This window comes from Nestor notabilis, unplaced genomic scaffold (genome assembly GCF_000696875.1).
Source record: "Nestor notabilis isolate BGI_N333 unplaced genomic scaffold, ASM69687v1 scaffold1628, whole genome shotgun sequence".
In the NCBI taxonomy this organism is placed as follows: Eukaryota; Metazoa; Chordata; class Aves; order Psittaciformes; family Psittacidae; genus Nestor; species Nestor notabilis.
Genome location: NW_009938558.1, coordinates 17581 through 44409, shown reverse-complemented (window position 1 = coordinate 44409; position 26829 = coordinate 17581). Strand labels below are relative to the sequence as shown.

The window sequence follows — 26829 nt, the reverse complement described above, 5'->3', positions numbered from 1 at the left end:
GTGCCTCACCACCCTCACTGTGAAGAACTTCTTCCTTAGATCTAATCTAAACTTCCCCTGTTTCAGTTTGAAGCCATTACCCCTTGTCCTACCACTACAGTCCCTAACGAAGAGTCCCTCCCCAGCATCCTTATAGGCCCCAAATAATTAAGCTTACACATCTGTGGTCTAATACCAGATTGAATTTTCTGCAGCCTTGTTTATTTAGATGAACACTTGAGGATAGTCATTGTTGTACTACAGTAATTCCCATTTTACCCTTCTGCTGTGGGTGCAAGGTGAGGCCTGCGTAGTTACAGTGGAAGACTCCTGTCCCATTGAATTTGATTACCACCTAAGCAGACAAAAGTGAGGGAGAAAGGGAAATAGCAATGTGAAACTTGTTCATGTGATTACAACTGTGAACAGAGCTTTGGTCACCCAAAATTCGGTAGCAGTGTGCTATAAAATAGTTCTTGCTATCCTTTGCTGTCTCAAGTTGTATCCCTGTGCAGTGCTTGACATAGTTCTACCTGTATCGAGCTCTTGATCTCCTATGTGTAAATTTTAATTCCCCCAAATATATTTAAGTGAATGTCATGCAGTAAAGGTCAGTCTCTACTCCAGTCTTAGTCATTTTTCATTAACCAGTAAAGTAACATCTGGGAGAACTCTAAAGGAATCATTAAAAGTATTAGACATTATATTTTTTCCCCCACTTCCACATACTGTATTCCAGTTCCTGCAGATTTGCCACATAAGATTGCAAAATATTTGCCAAAGGTGGAATGATACTTGATGAGTGTCTCCTAGGTGTTTAAACAAGTCCTCTGGATGCACACAATTACCTTTTAACTATAATACTTTCCAAGTTCTGGTTGACTGACCATGTATTTTACAACAAGTGGGAAGTTCTGCATTTAATAAGTAAAGACAAATGAAAAATGGTTTTTGGAGGGTAAACAAACTGAGAGCAAATTAATCTTTGGCTCTGATGGAAGTCTGTGAAGTCTGGAAGTCTACTAAATCATGCATGGTAAAAATGAAATCTAGTGACAGTGTGTCACCCTTTTGATGGCCTGATACCTTTGTGTCCATGCAAATGAATGGTGCAAGGTAACTCATACCTGGGAAGAGGCTGACTTTAATGATTTTGTTAACCATTTTGGGTGGGACAGAATTATCCAGACAGAGAAAAAAGGTGATCACTGAAGAGTCTTTACAGTGGAGGTTAGCACGAGATGGTTCAGAGAGTTTCATCTGTAGCCCATTTCTAGGCTTACTTTTAATAAACTCCTATTTTTCCCTGTTGCCCACAGGACGTAGGACTTCGTTTGCTCAGCCATGTATATATTGATGTTATGACCCTGGAGCAAAGAGCTAATAGAGATAAATCTTCAGCTGGTTTAAATTGGATGTGGGGAAATATAGCTTAATGAGGGAAATTTTTAAATGGTGCTAAATTGGTTTAAGCATGGTTTAAACCAGTATGAAGCTTGAAGGTATTAGGACTTTCCTCCAGTGCAATTAGATTAAGTTTTGTTGGGGGGGGTGGCGTTTGGCTGTTCTGCATATAACAAATACAGCACGTTTACTGCTCATCTGATTGTATTTAGGATTTGGTTTAAGCATGGTTTAAACCAGTATGAAGCTTGAAGGTATTAGGACTTTCCTCCAGTGCAATTAGATGAAGTTTTGTTGGGGGAGGGGGGGTGTTTGGCTGTTCTGTATATAACAAATTCAGCACGTTTACTGCTCATCTGACTGAATTTAGGATCATATTGAAAAGATTCATGAACCTACAGTGATTAATAGGTGATCCTCAATCTCAGTGGAAGGAGACCTTGATTTACTTGCAGTGTGCATGGCTGGTGGAAGAACTGATGCTGAACAGAACGCTGACACCAAATTGCCAACATATCTTTCCCTCCTATTGCTCTTTCACTTAATTAGTGGACTCTGTCTTCATCTCTAGTCAGTAGTGGCTGTTCTGGAGTTGCTTTGGTTCTTTTGTCCTTGCTGACAACCCTCCTTCTTTTACAACTTCTTCTATTACATATTCTCTGCTTGGCCTTCATGGTTATCGTCTCTATTTTCATTCCCTGTCTTTCCTTATTTTCACTCTTTAATTCCTTCATTGCTTTAGACCTTTTAAAACAAATATGCAATATGTAAATATTAATAGAATATTTTCTTAGGTTTTAATCAGTGTTTTCAGTGTAGCAACTAGAATAGAAATTCTCCAGTCCTGGGTCTTTTGTTTCCTCCAGGCACATGGATACTGCAGCACAGGTAGTCCTGTTCTACATCTTTTTCCATGCCATTGCAATGAAGGAGTTCTATAAATTGAAACCAGGAGGTGGGAGGGGGGGATGAAATTACATGTTTTGTTTTAGATTAGGGGTGCCAAAGCTGTTAATAATCAGAGCAGTTTTGTATTAACAGTATCAAGAGTAATAGAAAATAGGAAACTTCATTTGAATGAGGAGAGAAGTTTAAATGAAAATGCAGTTCAGGTGCAACGGATGTCTTCCGTCTGCTCTAAATAAGATGCAAGCTGAAGACCTTTTGATGGTGTGGTGGGAAATAAATGCTTCATAGGAAGTTTCCAGCCTGTGTCAGCTGAAAACCTGTTCCTTTATTTGCACAGGTTTTCAGCAGAGTTAACTTTCTGGGCCAGATTCAGACCAGTGACCCCACAACCACAGATTCCAGTTCCCATTGCTCTCCCACAGCTCCTTCCTCTGCTCAAATCTCCTGGTGAATGATGTTTGTACAGGAGCAGAGATGTGGCTGTAGTATTAATTTTGTGTGCCTGCTCTTAATTGTCAGCTTGTTGTTTTTTGGCATACAGGGAGGCTTATTAGTTGTGTTTTATCTTTCTCCTGTTTTTTGACTGGAGAAGCTAACTGTCACGGAACACCAGCTGATTGCATTTAGTAGCTCGCTGTTACCCATACATTATTTTTCCTAGCCCACTAATTACAGTTTGTCTGTTAAGTGGCTGCCTTCTATATTTAAATTGTGAGCTCCCTACGACAGGAAAATGCACGAGTTTTGTTTCTATCCAGCACAAAGGATACTGTGATCTTGTTACTTCTCGTAGTCACTCCCAGGACTGCTCATCGCTTCAGACAAGCCTTAATTTTAGTCACTTTAAGAACTTTGGTGCTCAGGCTGTCTTTGTTTTGTGAAGAGGAGAAATGAGCATTACAGCTAATTACAAGTAATTGGCTGAAGTATTTTACCAACATGTAGTTTGCCAGTGGCTTTTAGACAAAGAATTCAAAGTAGGGCATGACATGTTAAAGGAGTGCCCCTGTTTCCTGCCTGATAGCATCACTGCATCAGTACTTCTTTGGGGCCATCATTTATTCTTTGGTACTTAAACATAAGAGGGCTTTGGGTTGGTGGGTTTTGTGGGGTTTTGGTTTCATTTGGGGGGTGCTGTTTGATCTTTTTCTCTTTGAAAGGTCCTATTGAATTTTATTTTCTCTTGTTTGAACTATGTCTGCAGTAATAGTATTTAAAGCACTCTGGTGCTCTAGAGAGTGAATACCAGAAATTCATGAATCTTGGCAGGTATTGACAGACCATGGTTTACTTTATGTGCAGGAGCTGACTTGAGCAGTGATGCATTACAATGTGTTAGGTATCTAAAATCAGGTTATCGGATCTTCACAGAGACCTCCCAGTTGATACTCAAGCACTCCCAAATTACAACGTTGACTCAAAGGAGGAGGTAGATGCCAGCTGGGAAGCACGCCAGCTTTCTGAAATACACCTTTGGAAAGATCTAGCTGTAAAAAGAGGCTGTACCTAATGTATGTTGTTTCTTCATCATTGCCTTTTGTCTGCTCCCATGCCTTATAGCGCTGTTCAGAGGAGTCCATCGTTCCTTCTCTTTTGCCCTTTTTAATGGAAAGAATCATCTTGGTTTGTTGTTTGGCATTGTTGCAGGTGGAGCTGGAGGTCACGCTGCCAGGAGAAGGAAAGGACAGAATATTTAAGGTGGCTATAAAGTGGATGTCCTGTGTGAGTTTGCAGGCTTTACATGATGCTCTTTCTGGTCGGCTGCCGGGTGTCCCGTTTGAAACCATCCAGGCACTGGATGTAGTGATGAGGCACTTGCCTTCCATGAGGTGAGGAGAAGACCTTGACTTTGTTCAGGTGGTGGTTTTGTTATTTGAATTGCTTCAGTGGCTTTTTGGGAAGGATGTGCTTTCATAGCTCAGCCAAAACAGTAGCTACCTAGCAAATGGCATGCTCAGGCAAGAGGCAGTATGGTGCTTTTCTGCTCATCCGATGGAATTAGTAGCTTCCAGCCTGGACACAAGAGACTTTCCCCACTGGTGTTAAGTTTGTGTGCTCTCAGGTGAGGGGTGTCCTGTCATCTCACTTGTACTCCACTTCTCTGTAGGCCTCAGAGAAGGAAGCCTTCCCCAAGTGGAAAGGAGTTGGAGATTGGTAGATGTGTGAGGGTGGCTTTAAAACTTGTTACCCTATTCTATGTGTCCTTGGGCAGATGCTCATTGCCAGTTTTGTATAACGGATACTGTGCTATAGGGGAACATTAATGTCAGTATAGCTATTTTTATAGAAAAGAAAATAATTGGGTTTTTTCTTTCCAAGCAAGTGGAATCTACAGCATTTGCAGCCAAACCCAAGAGATACTGGGTTTAATTCAGCTGCCATGAAACAAGTCGCTGAAGAACATTTCAAATTGCATTCAGTTAGAAAGTAAAGAACAAAGTAGGGCTGATCTTTCCCATTTTGAAGGGCTAAACAGGGAAAATGAGTTAAATTTATGAGTTAAAACATCTTTAAATGGCCTTATAGTACATTGACTTTATCTGCACATTAGGGATTAAAAAAAGTCACTTTAGTCAGGTATTGCAACACAAAAACCAGCCCAGGCTAGTTAGTCACATGTCTTCGTCCAGAGAAACATGTTGGCTCTGGGTTTGATTAGTTTGATATTAAGTGTGCAGTACTGAATTTCCATGGATGCATCAAAAATACTTGTTAAATCAGTTGTTTTCCATAGATTTCAGAGGAAGCTGTGCACAAGTAAGGGGAGATGTTATTGCAGTGTTGCTTTAATAGCGGAGGTGTTTAATTATTTTCTGACTAAAGCATAACCGATTTTTCATAGAGTACAAAAGAAGTTTTTAATGGTTTTTGTTTGAATTAGTAGGTATAATAAGGAGTATACTGAAAATAGATTTAAACAAACATGAGTAGTAGCCAGTTTCTTACTGTAACTAGCTGGATTTTAAGAGGTGTAACCTGAATCCCGACAGGAATTTCAGATTGTAGATAATTTAAAACAGTGACATTTCTTTGCTTTTGTGAATAGGAATTTGCATTAGTTACAGCTTTATTGCCTTTTTCTTGCTTTAGTTTTATGATCTGAATTTCTTCCCTTTGTTGCAGATATACTCCTGTGGGGCGATCGTTTTTTACAGCATCAGAAGGATGCTCCAATCCGTTGGGTGGTGGCAGAGAAGTTTGGTTTGGTTTCCATCAGTCAGTCCGACCTTCATTGTGGAAAATGATGTTAAATATTGATGGTAGGTCCTACAAAAATCTTCTCTTGTTCCTTCTTTCTCTTTCAATGGAAAGGCAAAAATTGAGTTCCATTTGTTGGATTTCTTCAAAGTTCCCTCAGTATTGTTGTAATACAACGTGGATGTTTTTGTCTACAGTGTCTGCAACTGCATTTTACAAAGCACAGCCAGTTATTGAGTTTGTATGTGAAGTTTTGGACTTCAAAAGTATTGAAGAACAACAAAAACCTCTGACAGATTCCCAAAGGGTAAAGTTTACCAAAGAAATAAAAGGTAATAATTAAATTACATAAAACTGCTTTGTTCTGTCTGATATGTTACCCCTACAGGTTCCAAATGCATTCTGTAGAGTTCGTCTTACTGGGAGACAGGTTATCACAACACATGCACTTTTAGAGCCAAACTAAGAGGCAGGAATCATTTTATTACTTACATGTATTTTGGGACTTTCAAAAGTCTCCTGATCAATGTTATGTTTCAGTCTCCTTGTCCTTTTTTCTTACTATGTTGGTTAATCTCTGTAGTTTGGTACTCTGTGAATATAAGGGAAGGTGGGACAGTTCAGATAAGGATGTGGCTCCAGGTTTGATTAATCACTAGTTCAAAAAGTAAGCATATTTATTTACTAAGTCATCCATATTTAGGGCTCAGATGTGCACATAGGTAAATTACCACATATTCAAGAATCTTTGGTAAATATGTGTGCTTTACTGCAACCATGAAGATGATGTTTTAATCTAAGTGATGGGCTGAACTAAACTGTGCAGCAGATAGATGATTATTCTAGTGAGATTGGTTACTGGCTTGTGACTCGTGCAAGCTTTTCCTGATTTAAGTGTGGGTTCTCTAGACATACCTTCATTTATTCCTTTTTTGTGCCTCACCACCGCTTGATCAAGTGTCATGTCAGTTACTGGTGTGTGTTGGCATCTGAGAGCATCTCAGTGCAGAGCTGCTACTGAGATCTATTCAGTATTGGGAGCAGCATCTTGTATTATGTCACTCTCCTTAAAAACAATTGCTCTTCCCAAAGGGACATTGTATGTAGAAGTTATATTTACTGTAGTGCTTTACTCTTAAAGTGAAGATGTGTTAACAGAATAACAACAAATCCATGTTTTTCACCTTTGAAACCTATTGGTAGGGCCAGTCCCAGTTCCATGACGAAGATACTCCAGTTCCTAATCTGATGTTTTCAAAATGCTTGTAAAGACTTGGGTTTTATGTGGGGTTTGTTTGTTTGTGTTTTAAATTATCTGATTTTTATATCCTAGATTATAGGATATACTGTGTTACAGGATATAATGTGATATAATTTAGCAATGTGTTTTTGCATACTGAGGTATTTCATACATACAGTCTCTGGGCAGTAAATTATTCTAATTGTAATGTTAATTCTAAAAGTAAGTTATTCTAGTATGTAATGACTGAATCAAAGAGTAGGAGGAAGGAATTTTTCTGGTTTTGTTCACTGAAGGTTTCTTCTGAAAAATCAAAGTCTTTCCTTCATGCTATGCTTGATAGAAAGGAAGCAAGTTGAAAAAGAAAAACAAACTCTAAATCTATCCTGCAGCTTCTTTGTTGCCATAAAATGTCCTCAAAACCATGTTTGCCCAATTAGAAGTTAGCAAGAAAACTGTAAATAGATCCTGAGTTTGTACGGGTTGTAAATGCTTTCCAAAATAATCAGGCACTGGACTGCCAGCTGTTATTGTTGTTTTTTCCATGAGGATTTCCATTCTTCAGATGGAAGTAGCCATTTCCAATGTGCAGCAAAGCTACTTGTAAACTGAGGTTCACAGTTTATCTTTTAATGAAATGCTGTGCTGCTGATATCACTGGTATTCATAAAAACTTGAAATTATTGAAGGTTTCATAGTAGCCTGTCATGGTTTAAGCCCAACTGGTAACTCAGAACCACGCAGCCGCTCGCTCACTGCCCCCCTTCCTTCTGCCCCCCACTCCCAGAGGGATGGGGAGGAGAATCGGGGGAATGTAACTCCCACGGGTTGAGATAACAGCTCTCCAGTAACTAAGGTATAATACAAACCACTACTGCTACCAATAATAATGATAAGGGAAATAACAAGGGGAGAGGACACAACCGCTCACCACCCGCTGACCGATACCCAGCCCGACCCGAGCAGCGATCTGGGCCTTCTGGGTAACTCCCCCCGGTTTATATACTGGGCATGACGTGCTGTGGTATGGAATACCCCTTTGGCCAGTTTGGGTCAGGTGTCCTGCCTCTGCTTCCTCCCGGCTTCCCCTCCTCCCTGGCAGAGCATGAGACTGAGAAAGTCCTTGGTCAGAGTAAACATTACTGAGCAACAACTAAAACCATCGGTGTTATCAGCGTTGTTCCCAGGCTGAAAGTCAAAAACACAGCACGGCACCAGCTGCTAAGAAGGAGAAGAATGGCTGTTACAGCTGAACCCAGGACATAGCCCTAACAAATTACACTGAAAGATTAATATGTTGTTTGTCAAGTTATTAGTGCCTGTGACAGATAGTGGAAATTCAGCAGCAGCCTGAGTTTATATACACATGCAGATGTATAAGGAATTCCAATCTACAGTCCCCTCTTTCCTATTCCCACACATGGCAACTTCCTGTCTGTAATCCAGTCCACGTACATCTGTTTCTGCCTGAGCATGAAAGTAACAGACATGAAAACACTTCATTCAAGCTTATATTTGTGGGTAATGGTAAATTGGAAACACTTCTTCCTGGGTAGCTGCGTTGTGCTGGTTTGGGGTGGATAATGTATTTTCTGGAAGTTATTTGCCTTCAGGTGAGCTCGGCTTTTGTGCCAGTGGGATGTGCAGCAGATGTTTGTCTTCATGAAGAGTAAAGCCCCATGGCCTCGTTCCCTTGGGCTCTTACAGGCTATATAGGTATTTCCACCCCTTCTGACTCATTAGTTCAGGGTCAGTTGCAGTAGTTGGAGGACTCACAGACAGTATGTTTAGACATAAAGTATAAACAAGCTTTATGCTTCAAGGAGGTTGCGTGTCCTTTATGTTCTGGACTTCCTTAGAGGTACAGAGTTGGAATTAACAGAATGCACTTTGCTTCGTCTGCAAAACTCTTGAAGCTTTGAGGTTTTGTCTTGTCTCTAAAATGCTTCGTTGAACTTTGGCTGAAGCTCAGGGGCTTTGAATTTTAAAGCTATAAATTAGGTTTTTGAGTTCTATCTGGGATACCCTTTAGTGCCCGGCCAACATGCTAAATAGTGAACAGCTTTACTGCAGAGTCTTGTGCTGCAATTGAGAGGGGCTGACACTTTGATTTTGAAGAAATGGTGATACATGTTTCCCAATTTCTAGGTCTGAAGGTGGAGATAACACACTGTGGACAGATGAAAAGGAAGTACAGAGTGTGCAATGTCACCAGACGACCAGCAAGTCACCAAACGTAAAGTATTCCGATGCATTTTAAGCATATGGTCAGTCTCAGGCCAGAAAAGTACCTGGCCTGAGAAAAGTAGAATAGTATCTAGAAAAACAGAAAAGTATCTATTCCTTACTGACATAGGAAAAGCTGTCTTGAAAAATGATTCTTTCTTTGGTCAATATATGTGCAATACACCTCAAAGCATTTACTCAGTTTTGCTGTTTTTTGTTCTATTTTTTATTCTCTAACAAATGCCATGGTATTTGTGCCAATCTCTTTGTTTCAAATATGTGGTGTTTTGGGGTTGGTTTTTTGTTGTTTGGGGCTTTGTGATGACTCTTATTTCTTTATGGATTTCTTCAACGTTGGAAGAACAGGGTGCCTGATGTATTCCAGAACTGTTGAGTAGAAAAGTAGTGCAGCTGGGATCACCTTTCTGATCTTGATAGTACCACTCTGTTTTTCCTTTGGAAATAATGTTAGGTTTTGATCACTAACCAGAGATTTACAGATAACTTGAATATGGAGGTATATATTCCCGTTTTTTTTTTGAACAAAACTAATCATAGAACGGTTAGTGTTAGATAACAGCTTTTTACAAGAAAATAACTGATCAATAGCTAGATCTGGTATTTAATTGCCTGGGCTTTGTTTCATGCTCTTGCAGCAATGTATTATATCAGTGAAAAGACAATATCTGTGTGCTGCTTTTGTGTATGTGTATGCAGATGTGTGTGCACAGACAGAAATATTTGTGATGCACAGAAAGAGTGAAATGCATTTCTGAAGCAGTAATTGGTTTTGTGTCTCTCACACTAGACTTGCTATTTTCTGTGCATGGCGTATCATAAAATGTAGTGCTGCAAGTATCCCAAGTACGCAGGGAATGTTAGTCTTTGTCTCTAAGGCAAATGCTCTAAGGAAATTTAATTTATAGCTATTTAGTATCAAGAATGTTACACAAATAGCCTTCTGTTTTACTATTAGAAGACACACAGTTGTGGCAATGAGTGGTGAAGCACTGGCACAGGTTGCCCAGAGAACTCCCCATCCCTGGCAGTTTTCAAGGCCAGGCTGGACACAGGGGCTTGGAGCAACCTGCTCTAGTGGAAAGAGTCCCTTCCCATGGCAGGGGATTGGAACTGGATGAGCTTTAAAGTCCTTCCAACGAAACCATTCTGTGATTTCAACAACATAGGTCTGATCTCCAGTAAGCTCCACTTGTGCCAATAAATGTATTGAGCAAGTGTGGGAAAGTGTTCTACATGAAGTAATGGCTTATTTTCATGTTTGATTTCCAACAGCTTCCCACTCAGCAGGAGAATGGACAAACAGTTGAATGCACTGTAGCTCAGTATTTTAAGGACAGGCACAAATTAGTTTTACGCTATCCTCACCTTCCATGTTTACAAGTTGGACAAGAGCAGAAACACACGTACCTCCCTCTTGAGGCAAGTCACCTTCTGGTTAATACTGGTACGGGGGGAATGGGGGAATGAGGGGTCAGAGAAAAAAGGCTCAAATGTTGACAAACTGGTTTTTGAGTGGCCAACTTTCTAAATTCTGTAATGCAGCAATGAAAAATACCCAAGAAGCCAAACCAAACCCCGGCTGCACTGTGGTTTTTAACTTCCTTTGTGGGGGGGATATTTCAGGTGTGCAACATAGTGGCAGGACAAAGATGCATAAAGAAACTCACTGACAATCAAACTTCCACTATGATCCGAGCAACTGCCAGATCAGCACCTGACCGTCAAGAAGAGATTAGCAAATTGGTGAGTGTTCTGAACCATTGTAATGGACTTCATTTTCTTACCATTAGCAGATACTGAATAGATTGTGCACTATGCGCAGGTTATGAGCTTGATTTTATAAGCTTTTGTGCATTAATATGAGAGAAATACATCCTCACAAAACATTTTCAAGTGGGTTTTTTGGGTGCTTTATTTCAAATTTTGAGACACCCAGGGATCCAAGTGGAGTTAACAGAGGTTCTGCTTGCATGCCATCACCCATATGTAAGGGGTATGTGCCCAAACAGAGGTTATCTCAGATTTAGATCATAAAAAGAACTTCTTCTTGTGCAAGAAATATCTAATTCCTTGTAATTTCAGATGCGGAGCGCCAGTTTCAATACCGACCCTTACGTTCGTGAGTTTGGAATTATGGTCAAAGATGAAATGACAGATGTGACTGGTAGAGTCCTACAGCCTCCTTCCATCCTCTATGGAGGCAGGGTACGTTGAACACATACTGTACAATCCGTGCTAACTTCTGTAATATGGTGGTTCAAATTAATTATGTTGGATATAATGGGATAAAGTCATCAGAGGTGTCATGTCTAGAATTTAAGCGTAAGCTTGGGAAGTTCTTAAATGTGATGGCCATTTTGCATCTCCTTCAATTGCTTTATTATTTCTGAAAGATTAAAAATGCTTTATGTAAAGTTCAGAGAAAAAAGTATGTATTTTTCCTTCACACACTGTTGTATTGTGTGTTGCAAGAAGAAACCTGCAAATTGTGGTTCAAGTCAGTGTGTATGGAGAAGAACAGAGATAACTTCAGTTACTACTATTCATATTTTCCTCCCTTAACTCTGAAATATTCCTGAACTTCTGGTTCGTTTTGAGTGTTCTGAGTGGAGCAGCTGTCTTTAGGACAACTATCTCTAAGGTTTTTTCTCTGTCAGCATGTTTTTCTCCAGAGCCATCTCTTCGTGTTGGAGTATTTACGCACAGGGGTTTTGTCCTTACAGTGGCTTTTCAGATGGCCTTTCTGACATGATCTTCCTACTGTGGTGTCTTTCAAAAGAACATGGGGAAACAGAATTTTCTATCAATTCTATAACATGTCCTGGTTTTATGCAAGATGAAAGTTTAATAACTGGGATAACTTAGTTTGTGGAGGCTTCTGATGAACCTCTTCTAGATCATACCTGAAGGGGACTACAAGGATGTGGGAGAGGGACTCTTCATCAGGGACTGTAGGTTAGGTACGAGAAAGAAGTTCTTCCCTGTGAGGGTGCCGAGACACTGAACAGGCTACCCAAAGAAGTGGTGAATGCTCCATCCCTGGCAGTGTTCAAGGCCAGGTTGGGCAGAGCCTTTGACATGGTCTAGTGTGGGGCGTCCCTGTCCATGGCAGGGGGTTGGAACTGGATGATCTTAAGGTCATTTCCAACCCAAACCATTCTATGGTACACAAATCAGACCGTTACCTCCATAAACCCACGATGGGAGAGAATCTTGTGTCTTCTCCCTAAAGCTCTTCAGACAAAATCGGGCATGTTAGCTCAAACCTTCCTTCACTGACAGGTGAAGATAACCCAGCAGTCTTTGACTGATCCTCATTATAGAGAGTGCTCTCATCAGCTATTCTGGCACCAGGAGAACAAGAGCTTAATGGCAGATGAATGACGGAAATGAATGATGGGGGAGGTACTGTCTTCAAGAGACACAACTCTTTTGCAAAATGAATTATGAAATTTGTGTGGGTGTCCTGAAAAATACCCATAACTTTTAGCTGTTGCTGCTAAATGAGACATCAGACGTCATGGGAACTTGTCTAAAACATCTACAGGATACTGATACCTTGTAAGGCAGTTAAGATCACCAGAGTTACTTCAGTTGTCTTATTATATCCCTTGTCCTCGAGAGAACCCATCAAACTAATGTCTGCTTGATGGGAGAGAGAAAAAGTGTTGTGCAGGTCAAAGCTGATCATCTTTTGTGAGCTTGTTCACATCTTTTGTGTGACTGACATCGAACCACTATTGGCCTCTACTTAGTGATGTGTAAAATGCTGCTAATGCTTAAAACTAAGTCTCTCTGGAAAGTTCACTGAGTGGTTATAAAGTCACTGTGGAAATGTATGTTCTTGATAGCATTACGTACCAAGCGTGAATCTGACTTAATGTCCATATGTAATTTCTACCTACTGCTGATTTATATGACCAAATGAAATCATCAGCAATAAAAATGAACAAGGTGAGCTTTATTTTTTACCTGGGTGGCAAGCTGGCTTGCTATGGTGATAGAATGAACTTTATAAGATAAGATAGATGTTTGAACAGTAGAGACAAAGACCTGAGAATGGAAGTTGCCTGCTAGTTGGAGGGAAGTAGAAGCATCACTGGGTTTTGTCAGCATGAATCAATTTGTACATTAGTGTTTTGTTTTATTTTTCCTTGCACTTCCAGAATAAAGCAATTGCTACACCAGTTCAAGGAGTCTGGGACATGAGGAATAAACAGTTTCACACTGGAATTGAAATAAAGGTTTGGGCAATTGCATGCTTTGCTCCCCAGCGCCAGTGCACTGAAGTTCATCTTAAGTAAGTGTTTCTCAAAAGATGGTGTTTTTCTTACTTATTATGTATGGAAATACCATAATTTCACTTCTTTATTTAGAAGAGGGGGGTTGTTATATTGTTTAATGGATGGTAATACATCTTTAAGAGTGCTTCTGAAGTTCTGTCTCTTTGTTTTGAATGATGCCACTATGATTTCAATGCTAGCATCATGAAATCCTCCATATCAGACTTGCCAAAAGCAATTTGTACTACATGGCAGGTTTCTGACAGTGAGGCCTTAGGACAGAGCTTAAGATTGGAGAAATGATGTAATGATGGGTGTTTATCACTAAGTATTTGTCAAGAGTGAAAGGTAACACACGTGCTGTCTTAGATTCTTTTCCTGGTAGATTTACTCCCACAGAACTTATTTAAAAGGAAAACTTTAAAAAGCAATCCAACTGTTGTCTAGAGCTTTCTACCCTTTAGAGTTTCTGTCATGTGCAAGTTGCTGCATTTGCAAGATGAGTAGGACCAATTGTTTGGTTGACTGAGTACTCGAATGAAACTTTCAGATTTGGTTTCATCTGTTTTGGATGGAACATGACTGTTGAAAGACAAGTTCTTTCATCCATGAAAACACATTCCATGTAGCATCCATGCAAGACAGTAACGTTAAAATTGACATCCTGGAGCAACCTGCTCTAGTGGAAGGTGTCCCTGCCTGTTGCAGAGGTTGGAACTGGATGAGCTTCAAGGTCCCTTCAACCCAAACCAGTCTGTGATTCTGTGAAAATTAGATTGTCTCCATTTCTGACCAGTTCCATCGAAAGGTGACTTATCTTTGCACCATCCTTGGAGAAGGTTCATATTCATGTCCAGAACACACCTTTTCTCTGATATCCAGAAAGGTTTTCTTGTGCATTATTATTGATGTTAGATCAATTCACTAAGACACAGTTGCTGGTAACTTCTGCTGGTTGGTTCCTCAACAGAATACAAGAGGAACTGCAGACATGTGGGTAGTGGTAGTACCACATGGAAGTGTGGTAGAGGAAGCTATCCAAAGGATCATTGTTGCATTGTGCTGGCAAAAAGTAGCTTACACTGTATCTCCCACAGAAAGATCAAATAAGGTGGAATTTGCTTTGGAAATCAAGTTTTTAGTAATGGCGTTATTTACACACTGTATTTCCTCATCTTCCACTGTCTTTCCTTCAGGGGCTGCGTAGGGACAGTCAATTAAAGACGTAAGTGGGGGAAATTCCCAGGTTTTTGGAAAGCTCAACTCTGCAAGTTTAACAGGACTGTTCCATTAAAAATAAGAACAAAAATCAAGATGAATTTTTCTACCTGAGGATCTAATGTGTTCAATTCCATCCCTTAGGTCCTTTACAGAACAACGGAGGAAGATTCCCAGAGATGCAGGAAGGCCAATCCAGGGGCAGCCGTGCTTCTGTAAATATGCCCAGGGAGCTGACAGTGTGGAGCCCATGTTCAGACATCTCAAGAACACTTACACTGGGTTGCAGCTCGTTGTAGTAATTTTGCCCGGAAAAACACCAGTCTATGGTCAGTAAGTGCAGATCCTGCGTGTGTGTGTGAGACACAACTTCATGTATACTTTTGTGAAGTATTTGAATGAGAGAAGTTTAATTCAATTTTAGCCATATAAATTCCATGTAGGGAATGGGCTATAAGTGATTTTTATTCTCCTTGTGCTGTGTGGTGGTTTATATTAAGACCTTAATTCTTTTCATTAGTTTTGTCCATGCTTTTAATTTGCTCTTCCACATTCTTCCTGCTGGTTGCATTTGAGATGCAGTTTGTAGTGGATTAAAATACACTTTCTGTGACTTGTGTGCTAAAAATTCCAAGTGATTGAAGAAGTAATGACCTCAAGAATCATGTAGCCTTTAGAACATCTTTGCTTACTCACACCACCACCCTTTGACAAAAGAAGTTGAATGAAGACGACTTGTGCCAATCACTTTCTTTTCCTCTTCTTTCACTTTTTTAAGTCTTGGGTTGGGAGGACAGAGATGGTGAAAACTCAGCAACTTTTGTGGAGACAGATTGACATTTTACATAGCACATGTACATAGGCTTTAATATGTTTTAGATAAACCATGCGTTTTGATTTTAACTAGCTCTTCTTCCAGCAAAACTGCTTGGTTTCCTATCCTGCCTTCCTCCTCCCTTCACGTAGTTGCCCAATTGAAGCACCATCTGCTATTTTCTCCCATGGCTTCATGGGCTGTCTCTTCCCTAATGGCTCAGATCTACCAAGCAGCTGCAGCTTCAGTTTATCCCATCCCTCACCAATTTAATATAATAGGAAATAATTTCCTAGCTTTCTTTATCCAAGATTATCTCATCTAAGTTGAAAAGAGAGATTTAAGAAGGAAACTTCCTTGCAAAGCAAGTGGCTTGTCTCTGATTTGTTCAATAGAAATTCAGTGCAAAATGACATTTCACTTTTCCTGCTTGGCATTAAAAGGGGACTCTTAACCGCTGAGAGGATGTGGTACCAGTCTCATCTGCTTTCCTTGTCATTGTCTTTAATTACAGTTCTTTTTGCCCCCTCTAATCATCTCTCTTTGTTTTCTCCCTGTGTTCTTCCACACTCTTGCTCTTCCTATACCCACAGTCTTGTGTTTTCTCCTCTTCTCACCCTGCTCATCAGAAAGCCTCTTTCCATCTCCTGTTGCCAAAAGAGGGGCTGCATCTTTTCTGAGCCCGTCTTGGAACCTAAATTTCTTCTTTTCCTGAGCATGGCTCCTTTAAAGCTTTTAAGTCTTAATTTTGTTGTTAACAATGGGATTTTTTTTAACCTTTTGAGTAATACAGTTCTTAATAAGTTCCTTTTGGAGGTTTTTATGGGCCATCCTTTAGTTAACTGGCCACTTCTTTTGCAAGTGAGAAACTTGCAGTGATGAACTGGTTGGCTGAATGTTACTCAGCACGTTAATACGAAGTTTGTGTTACTAATCCAGTGTTTAATGATGAAGCAAGTGCTCATCATCCTAATTCTATCCACATTACCAGCTCCATTAGCCAAAGGTTTTTTCCATGCTGCTGATAAAACACTGTCATTTTAAAATTACAATTAGTATGATTTAAAGAAAAATCATAGTTAAAATAAGCCAGTGGTGCCTTTTAATAATATTTAGGACCCAGTGACTGTGCTGTTGGCAGGTGGAGCAGGACAGAGGTTTATTGAAAGCTGGGTTTTGGGGGTTAGGTTTCTCCTTGTTCCTTTAATGACCATTTGGCTAAATCTCTAGGTGTAGGTAGTTGTCACTGCAGGTCTCTCAGGTTGTTTGACTTGCCATACACTAATATGTATTGGTTTTAATTCGTTCTGCAGCGGAGGTGAAGCGCGTTGGTGACACCGTGCTGGGGATGGCTACGCAGTGCGTGCAGATGAAAAACGTCCAGAGAACAACACCACAAACTCTGTCCAACCTTTGCCTAAAAATAAATGTCAAATTAGGAGGCGTGAATAACATTCTGCTGCCACAGGGAAGGTAAGGCAGCTCTCGGAGGAAGAGGGAATCGTAGTGTGAAGAGAACATAGGTTGTATTAGGGTAACTGAGAGTTTCATCTGTGGTCGTAGCACTGTACTTTATATGACTCTAAGGTTACAAGGACTGGAGAGGAATACTTGTTCCAGTTGAAATTTGTAATAAAGATACTGTTACTGCAGTCTGAGCACTGAAGTGTCCAACTTCCACTTGAATGAGAAACTTGTCATGTTTTATGTGCCTTCAGTTTTCAGAGACAAATGGAGACCATCTTGACTACTTTATAGTTTGTAGTCAAGGTTCTTCATTTTATTGTATGAAGACACACAACAGAATGTCTATGAAGACATGTCTATGTCTTCACTTACACAGACATGTAAAAAAACAAAAGCTGGAAGCAGAAAACTCGTAACTGGTTTCCAGATCCAGTTTACCTTGCAATTTCTTAGCATTACATTGGGAAGTTTTAGTTATATTGTGACTATATTCTGTGAAGTTGCTTTGATACTATTGAATTGTGTATCTGACATGTCATTGAAGTCCTGCATAGACTTCAGCGGGAGTGAAATAAATACACTGTTGTAAAGAAAGAAGGGACCCTGCAGTTGAAGACTAAATTTGGTTTGTGTATCACCTTAAAGCAAATGTTCTTAAACTGATGAAAAGCTTTACTGAAAAATCAGTGATAAGAAATTCTAGTGGAAGAATGAACAAAATAACAGCTTTTGTCTTACCTATACAGGATAGAGGAGACTTGCATAAAGAGATATAAAGTTACTTGAATCAAAGTGAACAGCTAGGTTTTACATCAGTAAAAAGATGGCATTTTGCAATCATTGCATTTCAAGTTGTAGAGGGAGCTCAGGGTAGAACCTGCTACATCATTTTGGGAGCCTGTTTTAAGGAAGTCAACATTCTGTTTGGCCCAGATAAGCAAATTTTCACTTCAGCAGACTTAGGCTTGTCAGAAGGTGAAAAATAATCCAACAAGAACTTAGGGAGGAAAAAAAAGAACATGTTATCAGGAGGAATATCTATTTTTTGTGTCTTGTTAAATTAGAATCACAGAACCGTTTTGGTTGGAAAGGACCTTAAGATCAGCCAGTTCTAACCCCCTGCCATGGGCAGGGACACCTCACACTAGACCATGTCACCCAAGGCTCTGTCCAGCCTGGCCTTGAACACTGCCAGGGATGGGGCAGCCACAGCTTCTCTGGGTAAAGTGTAGTTTTCTTAAGAATAACCTACTTTTAAAGTAATAGCTGCAATATCAAGGCCAGGTCGGACGTGCAAGTTGTTGACTAATTCACTGCAAGATTAGAGAGTGCTACTTACCTGTTTACAATGTGCTTTATTAAGCATCAGCCTTGCTGCTTTTACAAGTTTCCTTTCTCTTTTATCAGACCACCAGTGTTTCAACAGCCTGTCATATTCCTTGGTGCAGATGTAACTCATCCTCCAGCCGGAGATGGAAAAAAGCCTTCCATTGCTGCAGTAAGTAAATTGTGTAATGATCCCAAAACCCCCACTCTCTCCTGCTGTTCATCTCCAATGCATTTTATTGCTTTCAATTCTTTTGTGGTCCACTTCTTCTTTCCCTCTAATTACAGTATTATAAACGGTTTTTCTGCAGGAATCTAATGACACTTCAGAGAACTTGCTCCAATACTAATTCCTTACATGTGTATAGTAGCTTGTAAAATGCCTGAGCTGCTACTACAAAGAGGAGCTTTTCTGTTAGCTGATATTTATCAGCAACTGTAATGAGCTGATGCATGTTTAAATCTGCTTTTTCAGCAGTTAAAAATGTTAAGACTTTATCCATTACTGCTTGGGAACTAGGCTGGCTTGGCTGTAGTTTTGGGTGATTCAAGCTTCCTGACAGCACAAAAGGTGCAATCATCTCTTGGATTCTATGATTCTATGAAATGTTGGGAATGAAAATCTCTTGGGAAATGGCCTTTGACTGCATGATGTCAAAACACCTGTAGTGGCTGCTCTGGCCCATTGAATATTGAAGATATTCGGTGACAGTATGTGCAGTATCTTATCTGTGGTGCTAAATACACAGGTAACTGCTTTAAAAGCCTTTCCTTGGCAAACAGTGTCTGTTTTAACTGTCTTGCAGAGTGTGGTTTTTGACTACATCTTTGACTACAACTGACATCTAAGTCAACCAGTTATATACAAGATACTGTTAGGAAGCTAGTGCAGTTATCTTCATGAAATACCTTTAATAAAGGTATTAAGAGTGGTTTAATAAGTGTGCTTTTAAGTGTGGTTTAATACTAAGCTTTTTTACAACAGGTTGTAGGAAGCATGGATGCTCATCCTAACCGATACTGTGCCACTGTTCGGGTCCAGCAGCACCGCCAAGAAATCATCCAGGATTTGGCTGCCATGGTCAGGGAGCTCCTTATTCAGTTCTACAAGTCAACTCGATTTAAACCAACTCGTATCATCTTCTACAGAGATGGTGTTTCTGAGGGGCAGTTTCAACAGGTTAGACTTTACTTGTTGAGAGATTGATTATGTGGTTTTCTGGTAGTAATGTAGTTTTATGTAGTTGGAGTTACAGAAAGAAATATACTCTCAACAAGTCTTCCCTCAACAAATTTGGTGCATTCTAACCAAGCAGAGCAGGGAAACTGCTTTCATATATTTCTTGAGCTTTTTGTTTAATACTTTTCCCCTTTAAAATCAGGATAATAAAAATTTCCCTTTGGAATATTTTCTCTTTGAAATACTTCCCATTGCAAAATTACAGATGATACAGTTTTAGCACTCAAGTTATGTTCAATGTCTGTGGCCTGTCCAAGATACATTAGTCAAACTGTATCCCACAGAACTTGGACTACTTTTAAATGAAAACCAAGTGTAAGCTAACTTTCTTAGTTTTTTAACCAGGATTAATAAATGCTGTGTTTTCACACTGTCACTTCTGATTCATTCCTGATAAAATTCAACTAATACTTACTTTATTTTGTTTGCTTACAAGTACCATATTTTGTGAATTTTTTTTCCTATATGGGTTCAGACTTAAAACAGGGGAAGTTCAGGTTGGATATAAGGAAGAAGTTCTCTGCTGTGAGGGTGCTGAGGCACTGGCACAGGGTGCCCAGAGAAGTGGTGAATGCTTCATCCCTGGCAGTGTTCAAGGCCAGGTTGGACAGAGCCTCGGGTGACATGGTCTAGTGTGAGGTGTCCCTGCCCATGGCAGGGGGTTGGAACTGGCTGATCTTAAGGTCCTTTCCAACCCAAACCGTTCTGGGATTCTATAAATTTTAAAGATATTTACATACATTTTCCTTTCCTGTATTTTTATATGTAAATTTAAAGATACAGAATTTAGTCAACTCAGAATCTAAGGGGAAGGAAGTAAAGATCACTTGGTAAACTTGAATTAATTAAATAATCTTTGGATTATTTTTTCCCCCATTTATCACTGTTTTTCAGTGATTACTTTATAATTAACCCAAATCCCAAATAATTACTTTTTGGTTTATTGCCCTTCCTTTCTCCATTTTTATTGATGCCTGCAGTCCTGCCTGGGACTTCACAAAGCTGGGAAGGAGCATGCAGTTGAGCAATTCTGGGTTGTATCCCTTGTACTAGACTGAAAAATAATGAGGCTGTTGTATATTCAACAGCCTAATTAAATGTTCATTTGTATTTGGCAGTTACAAAGATTTTGACATACAGCTCATTAGCCCAAGCCTTATGCTTGGAGCTGAACGAATATGGAACAGGCTTTTTGCCTGGCTCAGGAAACTGGTGATTTAATTTGTTCTCATTAAGTGAAGAAGTGAAGGTTTGTTCCTGCATGCTTTGACATCTCATTACTCCAAGTGACAATGCAAGAAGGAACATGATAAATTAGAGTCATCTGTAGATAAACAGGAGAAAGCTGTAAGATACCCATCTTTCATACTTAGACATCTTTGTGTTTCTTATTCAGGTTCTCCATCATGAGTTGCTGGCTATCAGAGAAGCATGCATTAAACTAGAAAAGGATTACCAGCCTGGAATTACATTCATAGTTGTGCAGAAAAGGCATCACACCAGACTCTTCTGTACAGATAAAAATGAACGGGTATGTTCTAATTGGGACCAGCAAGTATCTAGCAGGCAGCCAAGTTCCCTATTACTACTTATTTAAGTAATGAGAGACTTGTTTGAAGAACTACATAATGCAGTGGGTGAGATCTTTTTACCTGGAAAGGAAAACCTTCATTTTCTGTCCCATATAATAAACTGGGAAGAAGCTTTAGTGAACCATCAGCAGGATTTGTCTTTCAGCAAGTCTGTTCAGCCTTTTAAGTTCATCAGAGTTTTCAGGTTTCTTTTCCTTTACTGTTTTACTGTCTCAAGGTCTTCAAGGGTTGACATTGATCTAAGTAGTGAAGTGTTTATAATGTAGATGTCTACATGTGGAACAGTTACCTCAGGCACTCTTCGTTGCAAGTGGAGATCTGTTTAGTATTCCCAACACACTTGAAGGCACATTCCTTCTGATCCTAGTGCTAGTAAGTTCACTGGTTTGGTTGCCATTGACTACAGAGTAACTCTTGGGCTACCGGTACATGTAGACACCTGCACAGTAGACAAATGGTTAGGTAAGGTGAACCTTACTACTTTCTTTTCCATTAACACTGCCTTTATGGTATCGTAGGTGTCTAATGTCTTGGACATGTGGAGTTTGGTTTCGAATCAAGTGACACCAACACATTATTTGTAGTACTGAAAATCTCAAACTGTTTTATAAGTGTTTCTCAGTTGTTCCTGTATCTGTGTGAAGTACATGTAGAAAGACTCAGTTCCACCTTTCTGGGTGGAGAGGAGACTCCTCAAGTCTCGGATGGAGTCATTGCTGTACATTAAGAGGTTCCATTAACAAACCTCAGTTGGCAGATGCATTTTTTCATGTTCTTTTCCCTTCTGTCAGGTTTCTCAGTGAGAGCATTTGAAGCTCACTGGGCTTCGAGGCAATAATTAATAACTTCTAATGCTGCCATGAAGGTGGTGTTTATATTGATCCCACGCTATGATTACAGTTGTTAACTTGTTTTAAAGGCTATTTTAAAGTTCTGCTTTGAAGTAAAGTGTTTTTGAGGGAAGAAGAGGCCTCTCTTACAACTACAGGTTGTCCTCTTTCAGGTATAAACAAGAAAAGTTACAGGGAAATAACCTGTCCTGGGATGGGAAGGTGAAAAGAATTTGACAAATGAGTTGCAGGAAGTTCTTTTTACATTACTCAGAAAAGCTAATCTTTGTGGGTAACTTCTAAGAAGGTTTTGCAGCTCTTCCTTTTTCCCCTCCATAGTAAAGAGACTCCAGATTCTCAGTTGAACAAAACTTCAGTTATTGCAGTTTTGCTCATTCTTTCATTTTGCTTTTCAGTGTTTTTGTTTTCTTGTGGTTTTTCCTTACTATGTAGCTGAAAAGGAAAAGCTTTGTGTGTGCCTTGTTGTCTTTGCATTTTCTGTTCACACAGGTTGGAAAAAGTGGAAACATTCCAGCTGGTACCACAGTGGACACAAAAATCACCCATCCATCAGAGTTTGACTTCTACCTGTGTAGTCACGCTGGTATTCAGGTACAGCATTTTGTGTGGGATGGTAACTTTCCAACACTGACTCTTGGTATTTTCTGTTCTTTGCACAGGGTACAACTTCCACATGTGTAGTTCAGCTTTTCTTCTGTGCAGTCCACAGTGCTCTTCTGTCATGGTTAAAATCTAACAGAAATAATGAAACTAAGCAGTTATGAAGCACACCCTGTGCATTTAGTTTATTGTGCTTTTTTCCTGTCTGCTCTGAATAGTAGCAAGGTAGTTGGGCTGTTTTACATAGCTGCCTCTTGCATTAAAACCGCTTGAAATGTGCATCCAGTTCCTAGGAAACAACTAAAGCATTTAGATAGCACTGTTGTAGTTTCACATTATGTGGTGATTTCTTCTTCCCAGTCAGAAACAGAAGCTATTAAACAAAACCAGTACTGACTATGCTTTTATCAAGAGCATTAGAATTTGACTTTCAACAGGGCCACAAGTTAGATTGCTGGGAGCCGTTAATGTTTTGCCTAAAGATACTTTTATGCTGGCTTGTTGTCAAAGTTGAGTTTTGTAAGATGAAAGCCCATTTCTATAAGATCACTTAATTTCAGTACCAGGGATGAAATCCTGGAAAATGCAATCCTATCCAGAAATGCAAAGGGATTAGTTCTGTGAGGGGCAGTGAGGGAGGTTGGGTTGGTTGCCTTTTTAAAGCAAAATTTTCCTGAAGTATGGGGAATTGCTCACACGTGATTTCTGAGGAAGGGTCTGGTTTTACTGCAGTTGACCTGCAGAGGTGGGAATTTAAAGAGCTGTGCTTGAAATGCTGACCTCCTGCGTGTGATCTGCCTCCAGGGAACAAGCAGACCTTCTCATTACCATGTCCTCTGGGATGACAATCGTTTCTCTTCAGATGAACTGCAGATTCTTACCTATCAGCTGTGTCATACGTATGTTCGTTGTACCCGTTCTGTTTCCATCCCTGCACCAGCATATTATGCTCATCTGGTTGCCTTCAGAGCCAGGTATCATCTGGTGGATAAGGAACACGATAGGTGAGTTGCATGGGTTTGAGTTACGACAGAATTATAAAGGAAGCAGAAAGAAAGTGGGGTTGTTAGTTCTGGGGTGAGTAGTACCCTCAGTTAGCAGTTTGAGGGTAGATTTGGTCTTATCACTGAATGATACTGTGGAAAAAAGCAGATGTTCCATTTGCTTCTTGTGCTTTTTTCTGCTTTCAGAACTTCAGTGGTGATTTTGGGGTAATTAACTTTTGACTATTCTCTTTAGAACAAATGAATGAAACACCACCACATGCAAGGAGAGGCAGATTAAACAGGGTTTCTTTTCCCCCACACACAACCTTTTCATTTCCCCCCCAACCTCCCTTCTCTTGCAGTGCTGAAGGAAGCCACACCTCCGGTCAGAGTAATGGCAGAGATCACCAAGCACTTGCTAAAGCAGTTCAAGTTCATCAGGACACATTGCGCACTATGTACTTTGCTTGACATGTTTTAATGTTTAGCAACTCAGTTCAACACAGAGTTGGATTCACATGAGACCAGCTGCACTTAGACCAACAGTTGCCCAAGCTACAGTGACAGCCAGCAGTGAGTGATGCATCTGAGTTCTTTTCCTTTCCCATTTACAAGCAAGCCTTCCGTCCACAGTTTGACTCGATTGTGAACTGCATTCTTGTACCAAACCCCACTATTGTTAGAAATGTGGTTTGCCAAAAATCTCTAAGCTGCTTGCTATAAAACAGACCCTCATTTTATAATTCAGTCAAGAGCTGTGATCTCAGGGCTTAGGGAAAAACAAAAATCCAACCCACAAATCTCCTCATTCAGTTTGCTATTCATTGAATTGCTTTTAATAATTTGGGAAGATCTAATTCATCCTAAAGTTCGAGGGGCTAAAATGCCGTGAATTAGCTTTTAATCCAAAGGAAAGCAAAGCATTTTTTGGACTCTTTATGAAGCCTTGATTATTCTAGATGCATTTACAAAATTGTTATTTTCGGAAGAAAAGAGTGACAAAATCCTGGTTTTCCACTGTCTTACAAAGATTCTGCTCTGTGTGTCTAAGGGCAAATGTATTTTCTGAAGCTTGTTCTTGAATGTTTTTTATTGTGCTGCATTTGAAAATGTTTTTCATAGACTTAAAGAAGAATTTTAAAGCAAAGAACGAACTCGTACCTAAGCTTTTCATAGGTCCACTTAGATTGGCAAAAGACAATGTGCCATTGAAAACCTAATTTGTAAAGAGTTTTTGTAGAATCATACTGACAGCTGACTTTAGACTTCGTCATACAGGACTGTGACACTTACCTTTCCAAAGTCTCTAAAGAATACGGGTCTGTGGTGAGAAATACAGTACAATCCTTTTTCACTGTTGTTTGAGTTAATGTAAATTTTATATATGTTTCACAGTATTAATGTGATAGACTAGATGCTATTATTTATTTTTATTTACTAAGGAGTGCTCAGTATACTTCTGTTAACATATCAAGAATGCTTTGGATTTAGAAATGAAAACCTTATCACGGGGACATTACTATTCAAATGCAAAAATATGCAATCGACTTTGGGAGAGTTCAGAGATCCAGGCAGTGTATATTGTGTAGCTTGTAACTTGTAGAAGGGCTTTCTAAGCGTGCACACAACAGAGCAGGTTGTACCTGTGCAGTTCAGAGACGCACACAAGACCAACATTCTACGTTCCTTCAAGCACAAACCAATTGTATTTTATTTATGTGTTGAGTATTGGTGAAGCAGGAGCTCTAGTAGAGGAGAGTGGCTCACTGTGATTGAGACAGAAGTCAGTATCTATGCAGTAAAGAGAAATCTTAGGAAACTGAAGTTTACTTATGAGGGGAGGTGAAACTCTCTTCGTTATGCATAAGGTCAATAGTAAATGTGAGAGTTTTGCCATTCTCTTAGGAGAAGCATTAATTAAAACTGATCATTTAAACAAATGCTTCTGTTAGTTTGCACACTGGATTCATAACAAACCATAATACATATGTAAACCATTGCACTAATGATGATGCCACAAGCAGGTTTAGAAGAAAATGGAAGAAGCCCAAGAAACTTGTTTATACTGACTTGATTTTGATTGTTTTCTTAAGATAACTGAAGTAACATGCTATAAGGCAGGTTTTACACATGTCATTCTCTTCCACTGATCCATTTTGCTTCACCTTTTCTCTTAGCAGATGCTTGGTCACTGTTTTGAATACATTTACCTCTAGCCACTCAGACAGGCGAGTAGCTTTAACCAGGACAGAGATCTGTGCCATACAGCAGATAAAATATAACCAGTTGCTGTTGAATAAGCTAGAAAATGCCCAACCTTTGCTGCATAAAGAGTTTTAGGTACATAACTCTGTGCAAATTCACATCTTCACCTTGTGTATCGGTTGTCGGTGTTGTTTAGGTGAAATAACATTGTAAAACCTATTAATAGATTAATTGTATTATTCTAACTCAGTGATTAGGCTGCTGGGTCAGATTTTCTTCTTGGTCATAGTTGTGTAAATCCAGGTTTTAAATGGAAATCCAGAGTTTAAATGCTGGTATAACAGAAAGCAAATTCCAGGTCACATTGTCCTTCTGTGTTCCAGCCTTTCCATGGCGGGTATGTTGCACTTCTCTGTGCGTTTGCTTGAGAGGTTTCATACTTCAGTGAAGATTTTAATTTGGCAGAGTTTTATATAAGAATTATTTTTTTATATGAATTACTCTTAACAAATAGGAAAAAAATTCAACCCTTTTAAGACACCATTTAGTTTATTTGATGTTCGTTATGCAGAGACCTCTTGGATGTGAAATTCATCCGCCTCTGTCCTCTCGGTGCAGATCTGGAGTAATAAATGACTTACGCAGGTGGTCAGATGGGGCGAGGAGGGCAGAATCTGTCTTGACCTCAAATCTTATCTCTCAAGCAGACTGTGGACTTCACTGCTTCCTGTTCAGGGTGTAATCTTTGGGCTGGAATACTTGTTGCAGCTCCTTGTTGTGAGAAAAGAAGTATTAGGCAGACACTTAATCTGAGAGTAGCCATTGTCTGTGTATGCTCTTGGAAAGAACAGATTTTATGTAGCTTTCCTTCCCTGAGTATGAAGAACTTGGGATGGTTATATGCATTTCAGGCTAAGCACATCTTTACCTTTTACGATCTTTAATCCTCTAATACTGCTAATTCTTTATGGCTTGATTTCTCCCTCCTTTCCCCTCCCTTCTCCTGCAAGGGGTGAATTAGTGGATAATTTAAAGCCTTTTTCTAAAAACTTATTGATGAAATACATCGAAAACCACAATGTGCTGTCAGTCTAGCAGCTATCTTTACGGGAATGTTTTTAGTATAAATTACATATTCAAAAGTGTCTCCTGCCAAAAAAACCCTACCAAAACACCTAAATCCATACTCCTAGGGTCTTCTTTATCTTACCTCCCATGTGTCTTGTAAGAACAGCAATATCTCAGGTAAACACAAAGCTCAAGATGTCTC

At 39.7% G+C, this 26829-nt stretch overlaps 1 protein-coding gene across 2 annotated transcripts in view; it reads left to right on the top strand.

The window, feature by feature from the left end:
* The window catches only part of AGO2 (argonaute RISC catalytic component 2), a 29076-nt gene extending 4991 nt beyond the window's left edge, over positions 1-24085 (top strand). Inside the window, exons 3-18 of one of the 2 annotated variants that reach the window (XM_010019374.1) lie at positions 3940-4121; positions 5416-5552; positions 5688-5822; positions 8879-8968; positions 10251-10396; positions 10601-10720; positions 11060-11182; positions 13144-13277; positions 14623-14807; positions 16606-16765; positions 18167-18257; positions 19071-19265; positions 20722-20856; positions 22258-22359; positions 23173-23372; positions 23717-24085. In XM_010019374.1, coding sequence (XP_010017676.1) covers positions 3940-4121; positions 5416-5552; positions 5688-5822; positions 8879-8968; positions 10251-10396; positions 10601-10720; positions 11060-11182; positions 13144-13277; positions 14623-14807; positions 16606-16765; positions 18167-18257; positions 19071-19265; positions 20722-20856; positions 22258-22359; positions 23173-23372; positions 23717-23825 — 2244 coding nt within the window. In that variant the 3' untranslated portion in view covers positions 23826-24085. Of the gene's footprint in view, positions 1-3939; positions 4122-5415; positions 5553-5687; positions 5823-8878; positions 8969-10250; positions 10397-10600; positions 10727-11059; positions 11183-13143; positions 13278-14622; positions 14808-16605; positions 16766-18166; positions 18258-19070; positions 19266-20721; positions 20857-22257; positions 22360-23172; positions 23373-23716 lie in introns of both variants that reach the window. The other variant, XM_010019373.1, reaches the window with a different exon arrangement.
* Positions 24086-26829: the final 2744 nt, after the last annotated feature.